Source organism: Lolium rigidum, chromosome 7 (genome assembly GCF_022539505.1).
Source record: "Lolium rigidum isolate FL_2022 chromosome 7, APGP_CSIRO_Lrig_0.1, whole genome shotgun sequence".
In the NCBI taxonomy this organism is placed as follows: domain Eukaryota; kingdom Viridiplantae; phylum Streptophyta; class Magnoliopsida; order Poales; family Poaceae; genus Lolium; species Lolium rigidum.
The window spans coordinates 268,610,751-268,619,520 of record NC_061514.1 but is presented as its reverse complement, the minus strand read 5'-3'; the positions used below and the strand labels follow the sequence as shown (position 1 = coordinate 268,619,520).

Genomic DNA, 8,770 nt, shown 5'->3' with positions numbered 1-8,770 from the left:
TTGCGGCGAGTGGGTTGGACCCAAGTGGCTAGGGGTAGGGTTTTGGTAGGGTCTACCTGCTGCAAGTAATTGGTCACTGTAGTATGGTCTTTTTTTTTTTGGCTTTATGCATTCTTGATGTGTTGACTAGTTCTTGATGTTATGTTTATTCAGAGGCTGACTATAATTAGTGTCTTCTTGATATTAATATATATTTTATCAAAATATATAAGACTTTCATGCAGATGTTTTTCTTTACTACTTTATAAAGTCAGGGAATGCCTTTTCTAGAAAAATGTCATAGATCTGAGTCTGACCGCGATCCCTGTTCTCCGCTCAAAGCGGGAGCGAGCGGTCACTCCGCTCAGAGCGAGAAGGAGTTGGGCCGGCCCATTTAGTGATGGAATTGGATTTGCTTCGTTTTTATCTTCAGTTTTTCTCATTTTCTAATGTTTTTTTCCTTCCAGTTTTTTGGTTTTGCCAATTGGTTTTTTCTGAACTTTGCAAACTTTAAACTTTTTCAAATTTGAACGTTTTTTTAAGTTTGAACATTTTTAGATTTGAACATTTTTTTAGTTTAAAAAAATTTTATTTTTGAACATTTTTAGATATGAACATTTTTCGCGTTTGAACAATTTTCAGATTTGATCTTTTTCTGAAATTTGCATACATTTTAATTTGAAATTTTTTCAATTTGGAACTTTTTCATATTTGAACATTTTTTAATTTTGAACTTATTTAGATTCGAATATTCTTAAATCTGAATATTTTTTAATCCAAACTTTTTTCAAATTTAAACTTTTTTTAGATTTGAACATTTTTATAAATCTAAAACTGAAAGGAGAAAAAGTAGAGAGAAGCAGTACCTTGTTGGGCCAAGCGGCCCGGGCGGATGCTCTTCAGGCGGAGCGAACCGTCCCTCCCGCTTAAGGCGGAGAGTAGGCGCCCCGGAGTCTGACGGGACGGCCTTTTTGAAACCGCTATATTGAACTCGTTTGGGCCTGCTGAGAGTAGTCTCGGCCCAAAATGAATCCCAAATTTAACTCTACCCGCAAACAATCTAACATCCAAAATCCAAAATCCATCACTATTTTTTCGAGAAAGAGGTCCCATAAGCATCACATGGCACAGTCCAAACATGACAATTAAGTGGTAGGAGTGTGTAAGATTATCAATGCACATGCATCGCCACTTAAACCCACGTAAATTACTGTTGCACATGCATCGCCGAAGACACACAAAAACAATAGGTTGTCCCAACCCAACCTCACTTATAAAAGATCAGATAATCTACTCTAAGAGAAGGTACACTATACTAAGCCCGTTTTGACTAGCTGGTCGGAGACGCTGGAGCGCAGGTACCAGCTGGCGGCTTACGCGTTTCTTTCAAGATTCCGTTTCCCGTGATAAGGTCGATCGACTTGAATATCTGCTGCAGTAGCCAACCGTTACCATTTTTTTTTTTTTTGTAACGAGGACGTATAATGCAAGGAAATGTATATAAAGCGAACGTGATAACTTTAATCTCACGGAAAGAACATATCACTAACCCGTTGATCTCCAAGTGCTCCCAAGTCTTTAAGAGCTCGTTTGACACCCATAATTTTATTTTGTTTGACATATCATTTTCACTCGACAAATTTACAGAATAATGGGGTAAAACAAGAAATTAAGGTTTGGACTTTGGCATGGGATGACATTCAGGCAATTCCCAATTGAATTCTAATGCCAATTATGTGACAGCCAAACAAGATTATTCTTGAAATCACATATTAATTTCTTAATTCATGTCTCAAATGATGAGAGACAAACAAGCTCTAATATAGTATTTCCTTGCACATTTTCTGCGGCTTGCTTGACTCACTACATTGTTCCGGTCACGATAAATTCCTTGAGTTGTTAGGATTTAGCACCATCTTGTATTCCAAGTCTACCTTCCTTTTTGTACCTCTATATATACCACCAGAGGGTTATAGCAATACAACAACACAAATTAGGGATCAATATTTTCTACATGCTATCAAAGCGGTTAGTCTCCGACACCGATCCTAGACCTTCCACCACTTCCGCATCACGCGCCGTCCCGGGGAGATCTTTTCCTTGGGGGGCACGACACCCGGTCTTGAGCAAAGATCTGATCGGTCCTTGCCGCCGCCGCACAATGACCCAAGATCTTTGTTGCCACCGCAGATTCTTGTCGGTGCCACACAAAACCTAAAACCCTACCAACCGCGTAATTTTTTGCGCCTCCAGCGAATACCGCTACACACAACATACGATGACTATGAGATCGACCACACCCATGTCGACCATGGGGACATCATGATCGCGTACCTCAACATCAATAAATCGTCTATGGCAACTCAAGAACTCCAGTCAACAACGTCCGCGTCATCACTTGTGTCCACGACACCCCCGCTGTGACTGCGGGAGGGAAGAGAAGACCCTAGAAGGATACAACACTAACCACAACTAAGAGAAGAGGATGGAAGCGCGAGACTTCGAATCCAATCGCAATTGTCCACTTCACTCCTGGAACGAATGAGGGAGGATGTTAGAATATACCTATACATTAGGATTTCGAGATAGACTAGGATTCGGCATCATCTTGTACTCCAACTCTACCACCTCTTCGTACCTTTATATATACCCTAGAATGTCATGGCAATACGACAATATAAATTAGGGATCAATATTTTGTGCATGAACCACCGCCAATTTTCTTACTAACCGATATCATGTGCTAAAAGTACTCCCAAGTCTTTACATAGATGGGCTCTCCTTTCCTAACAAAACCACAGCCGCCTCCTCCATGGATCAGTTCCCCCTCCTCCGGCTGGCCTCACCAGCGTTAGGAGGAGTGAGAAACCCAATCTATGTGTGGAATTTTTAATAAAAGTAGTATTTTCTAGGGATTTCGTAGGCATCTTCTTTTTGGCACCCACCTTAATGGAGATGGCATGGTCTACAATAGGTGATACTCAGCTCTTCGTTCGACAACGAGATCTCCTTTTCGACATCAATGGTATTGTTGAAAGACTTTAGTTTTCTAGTTATGGGTCTTCACATCCTGCTTGGCCGGATATATTTTGGATATTTTCTTATGGTTGTCGCGAGGATGCTTGTCCTCGCAATATTTGTCCCGTTTTCTACGTCTTTGATAATGGTGATTCATACACCAACAACGTTGGCAAGGTTGTCCGATTATTTTTCCCTAGCATACTAGTGTTGGTACTCTTACTGATGTTGATTGACTACTTCAATAGTTGCGCGCTTGCACGTAACCTTTGCATTGCGGCTCAATTTAAAATTATACAAGAACCTTCATTGATATTTACAAGTTTGTGGCTTGGTGTTTACTTTTGGCTGCCGTCAGAAAAGAACAAGATTAAATCGAAGAAAGAATTTGAAGACCCTAAAGATTTAATTTTTAGACATTATTTTGTAATTGCTAGAGAGAGCTTACGTGTCTCTACCATGTACTATTTTCTACTCCCTCCAGACGGTTTAATCGACGTGAGTTCCGTGATACCTACATTTTTTTTTGCGGGTTGATACCTACATGCATGCATTGAGCTAGCCGTGCCTCGATTAAAAAGGAACGGAGGTAGTACTTTAAATATATGCGGTATTAATTATCAAAAACAAAGTCTTCACATAGATACATACAGTTTTCCCTTACACTCTTCCCATGACTTGCTTGGCTCACTACATTGATCGGCAGGCAGATTCCTCGAACCAGCATCCGTTTTCTTCGTAATAATCACACATCTCGCATGGTAGTGGGCCAGTTTTCTTCCTAACGATGCAAAGCGAGCACGAGACAAACGCCGAACTAGCAGACCTCTCTGCAGTCTACTACAGTTATACTGTACACACTAGCCCGGCGACAATTGGGCTTACCTTGGGATTGTCGGATTGTTCGCAAATCACAACCAGCCCGGACAAACCAAAGCGCGAACTTAAACTCACGTACTTGAACATTTAAGAACTAGTCTACTAGCCATTAACGTCTCGATCGAGCTGGAGCTTGCCATCGCCCTCCAGCAGCACCGGCCGGATCAGCGAATCTTCCCACGTTACTTCGTCCTGTATGTGGCGTAGTGGCAGCTAGCTAGCCGATCAAGACGGATACAGCAGCACAAAGTCTTCGCATCGCAATCTGGCAGTCTTCGGTCGATCGATCAGTTGGCGGCAGCCATTTCCACCTTCTTGTCCTTGGCGGCTGCTTCCGCGGTGGCGCCGGCCTGCTTGTGCGTGGCCGTGGAGCCGAAGATCTGGCTCATGTCCTCCAGCGTGCGCCCGCGGGTCTCTGGCAGGTAGGTGAAGAAGAAGACCCAGGCCAAGGAGGCGATGCCGGCGAAGAGGAAGAAGGCGCCGCCGATGGTGATGGCCTTGGAGAGCGAGAGGAAGGTCATGGAGATGACGCCGCTGGTGAGGCGGTTGAGTGCCACGCCGAGCGAGCATCCGAGCGCGCGCACGTGGAGCGGGAAGATCTCGGAGCTGTAGACCCACGTGATGGGGCCGAGGCCGATGGAGAAGAAGGCGACGTAGGCCATGATGCAGAAGATGCAGAGCACGATGGCCCAGGTGATCTTCTCGTCCGGGTGCTTGCTGACGACGGTGAGCCCCGCGGCGAGGCCAGCGAGGGAGACGATCATGCCGCCCGTGCTGGTGAGCAGCAGCGGGCGCCGGCCGATGCGGTCGAGGAGGAAGGTGGCGACAAGGATGAAGACCGTCTTGGTGGCCCCGACGGCGACGGTGGTGCCCAGGAGGCGTTTGTCGCCCGTGATGCCCGCGCTCTTGAACACGCGCGGGCTGTAGAGCACGACGGCGTCGATGCCCGACGCCTGCTGGAAGAAGTGGATGCCGATTCCGGAGATGAGGATGTGGCGCATGGCCGGGGTCGGCGAGAAGATGAGCTCCTTCCACACGCGCTTCTCCTGGGAGCTCCCCTTGGTCTTGGGCACGGCGACCACGTCGCCGTCGAGGTCCAGCGGGATGCCGGCTGCGGTCTTGATGTCGGCGAGGCGCTCGGCGGCCTCCTCCGGCGTGTCGGAGGTCCTGGCAAGAACGACCTTGGCGTCCGCGAGGCGGCCCTTCATGACGAGCCAACGGGGAGACTCCGGCATGCCGAGGACCATGAAGCCGAGCAGGACGGAGGGCCCCGCGCCGATGCCGAGCATGACGCGCCAGCCGAGGTGGAGCGTGAGGCGGGAGAAGGCGTAGTTGGAGACGTATCCGAGGAGGATGCCGAAGTTGATGAACACCTCCGGGAAGGAGGTGAGGAAGCCGCGGGAAGAGGCGGGGGACACCTCGGCCGTGTAGACGGGCGCGATCATGAGCGCGTAGCCGACGCCGATGCCGGCGACGAAGCGGCCGAACATGAGCATGGCGAAGTTGACGGAGAAGCCCATGATGAGGGCGCCGGCGAAGAAGATGACGGCGGCGAAGACGATGGTGAAGCGCCGGCCGATCCAGTCGGACGTCCTCCCGGCCGCGAAGGAGCCGATGAGGGAGTAGACGTTGAGGATGCCCAAGAGGACCTCCACCTGCGTGTCGGTGATCTTTAGGTCTTCCTGGATGTACAGCGACGCCCCGCTCATCACCCCGATGTCTGCAAAATGGTTTCACATGATCAGCCCATGCGACGTACTGTAGTAAGTGCAACAGTGGTAATGAATGGGTGGATGCACGTCACGTACCATAGCCGAGGAGGATGGAGGTCATGGAGGCGAGGATAGCGCAGGCGAAGGCGAACTTGACGTTGCCCGTCTTCTTGGGCTCGACGGCCGGTGGGAGCGCGGCGGCGGAGTCCATTGTTGAAGCCTCTCTGCTCTCCTTGCTCGAGGTGAGATCCTTTTTGTCCGTATAGTTTGTTTAGTGGTGCTGAAGAGCTGGTCTCTATGTGGCACTGAAGTGTTTCATTACAGGGGACGCATTTATAGACACAGGATGGACACGAGAGTGGGCTTTGAGACACAGTAGCAGAAGCTGGAATAGTATATGTAGACGCTGGCCCACTTAGCAGCGACCCGTGCCGTTGAATAGTCAGCATCAGCCACCCCGTTTGCCTTGCTGCCAGGGTCCCATACGCGATGACAAATCTACTACACGACCGCGCGCTTGGTCTTCGCATCATCGGACCGGCGTTCCTGGAGTAGTTTGGACGTGATTATCGCCTCCTACCGCCGCCGATATGGCTGAAATGCTAGTACATCATCTCTTTTTGACAAGCTGAATTTAGCAAAAGTAAAGTGACAAGATGTCAATAAATAATAGGATTAGGATGCATGTGTGTGGATCATTTGTTGATTCTCGTGTTTTGTCACCTGAGTATTATTTGTACCATTCGCAAGAGAAAAGTAATATTTCTCCCATGTGGTTGGATCATCGGTCGATTTGGATGCATTGTACGTAACCACTGTTCAAAAAATCGGTCGAGATATCGATTTATCGGCCGATTTATTGTGAATCGGGTGGTAACCGATAAGATTTTAGTATATCGGCTAAGTTATCGTTGCACCAATATTTCAGCCGATTTTCTGTCTGAGAGCCGATATTTCGTCCGATTTTCACTATGGTGACCGATATTTCATCCGGTTGTCAGTGAAATTTCGATGAAATTCGGTATGAGAGTCGATATTTTCGTCCTATGGTCTTGTAGAATTGTGTATTAGCTCAAATTTTTTATTTTTATTGATTCAAATGCAAAGAATGAAGGTAATTGTTCTGCTCAATACTCCAATATTATTTTTACATATCATATTATAGAAAATTTAGTGCTGAAAATTAGGATTTACAAAAAATTAAGCCGATAAATGGGTGACCGATAAAATTAATTAATCGGCTAACAAGCGATTAATCTTCATTTTGAGGCTCACCGATAAGTTATGATTAAAGATTTCTTGAACATTGATTGTAACTATGATGATCTGTCACATTTGGGAACTAGGATCCAGGATCCACGAGGGGAAAAGGCTTGCACGCTGGCACACATGTATCCATGCATGCATTTTTTTAGGTGCGTGTTGAGTGTTCTAAGGGGATTGGAAGCCCGAATCTCTGCCTCCACCGCTCGACACGTGTCCTAAGGGTACTCACGCATGCGGAAGAATAGCTTAGCCACGCGTCGCTTCTTCTCTGACCGCGTCTGGGGTCACATATTACCCTCCATCTTCCGGCGCACCTCCCTGCATGATATCTGGCGCACAACTCCCATGCTCGCCGGTAGCACCTGTTGGATAATTAGGTACAATTTCCATGATTAATTCCAAAATATTAAGCATGACAACAGTAACTACTAACATGTGAAACTCGAACATACTAGATGCAGTGATCACCATGAACAGTAGCAGAGCAAACAAGTACAACATCCATCGCTAAACGGATCGAGATATGTCGCACGTACCGATCCGGTGGAGGTGGCGGTGAAGGTGTAGCAGACGATGTTGCAGCAGTAACGTTGTTGATGACAACGTTGTTGATGACGGGGACGACGGGTCGTAGTAGACGGCGTTGAAGACGGCGGTAGGCAGCACCGCCCGACTTGGACGGAAGGCGACCCGTGATGAAGAGCTTGAGCAGTCGCGCAGAGCGCTTCCCAAAAACCTAATTCGCCCTCTCCCGTACAGGATCGCAAGGACGAGCGGTTCCGGAGACCTGCTCTCCCGTTCGCCAATGCACGTCGGCGCGCGGGATGGAGTAGGCTATGGTGGCGGCGCAAGCAAAGAGAGGTGGAAACCCTAACTCGTGTATCGGATGTGATTATGCGGTAGCCGGGCAGGAGATTATATAGGCTCGGGAAACCCTAGGCAACGTGGGCCACGCCCACGTCGCACGAACGTTTCGAGTCGGTTACGGATAGCCCACGATCCGGGAGCGACCCGAACCGACTAACTGCGACGCGTCCGTCTAGGACTCTGTTCGTTTTCCTGAGCTGCAAAAAGTAAGGAAAGTCTCGGCTCAATCCACTCACCACGAGCGCGGCGCGCGCGTCGTGACGTGTCGAGTCGAGTCGAGACGAGCGAGCGAGGAGGAGGAGGAGCGCGCGCGTGTAGCACTCCTATTCTCACTCACTTACTAGTGGTGGAACAACCCACCTTATAAGGTGGTCTAACTTCCTCCCAACTTTCCATGTGGGACTAAACTTCCCACCTCTTGTCACTCCCTAGCGAGCTGCCACCAACTTGGGCTCAAACTCACAAGGCTGCCACTATCACTAGTAGAAACAAGGGCTTTGGTTTTTTGCCCCAGATGTCATTTGCACCGGATTTGGCACGAACCGGTGCTAAAAGGGGTCATTAGCACCGGTTCGTGGGGAGCAGCCGGCCGAGGGACCTTTTGCACCGGTTCGTGTTACGAACCGGTGCAAATGATCTATCTTTTGCACCGGTTCGTGACACAAACCGGTGCAAAAGGTTCGTGGCCAGGCACGTGTCAGCCGAGGAACCTTAGCACCGGTTCGTGTTACGAACCGGTGCAAAAGATAGATCATTTGCACCGGTTCGTAACACGAACCGGTGCTAAAGGTCCCCAGCCCTATTTCAGCTCAGCTACACTGCCAAACAGCCCACTCACTTCATTTTTGCTAGGAGAAGGTGTGTGTGTTGAGTGCTAAGTTGCTTCTCTTTGGCATGCACATAAGGTGCTCGATGAAATGTGTGAGAGAATGATGCCGCTTGATTTTGCACCCAACAAAAATGAGATGAGGTGCCGGAGCGACACTTAAGCTTTCTCCTCTTTCTTAATAAGCTTGATGTTCAGAATCACATCAGCTTCTCCCAGATCT

General features: G+C 48.2%; 1 protein-coding gene across 1 annotated transcript; it reads right to left on the bottom strand.

Annotated features, from left to right (window-relative positions):
* Window positions 1-3,614: 3,614 nt before the first annotated feature.
* On the bottom strand, window positions 3,615-5,881 carry LOC124676025 (polyol transporter 5-like). The gene is made up of 2 exons (XM_047212107.1): window positions 5,685-5,881; window positions 3,615-5,596 (listed from the first exon to the last, which is right to left on the bottom strand). Exons 1-2 carry the CDS (start codon window positions 5,797-5,799, stop codon window positions 4,164-4,166), a joined length of 1,548 nt encoding a protein of 515 aa, XP_047068063.1. The 5' UTR covers window positions 5,800-5,881; the 3' UTR covers window positions 3,615-4,163.
* Window positions 5,882-8,770: the final 2,889 nt, after the last annotated feature.

Excerpts from the sequence above, each read along its gene's own strand:
- LOC124676025 (XM_047212107.1), bottom strand. The coding sequence starts at position 5,799 with ATGGACTCCGCCGCCGCGCTCCCACCGGCCGTCGAGCCCAAGAAGACG. Across the intron at positions 5,597-5,684 it reads CTCCATCCTCCTCGGCTATG|ACATCGGGGTGATGAGCGGG; the intron begins GTACGTGACGTG and ends ACCATTTTGCAG.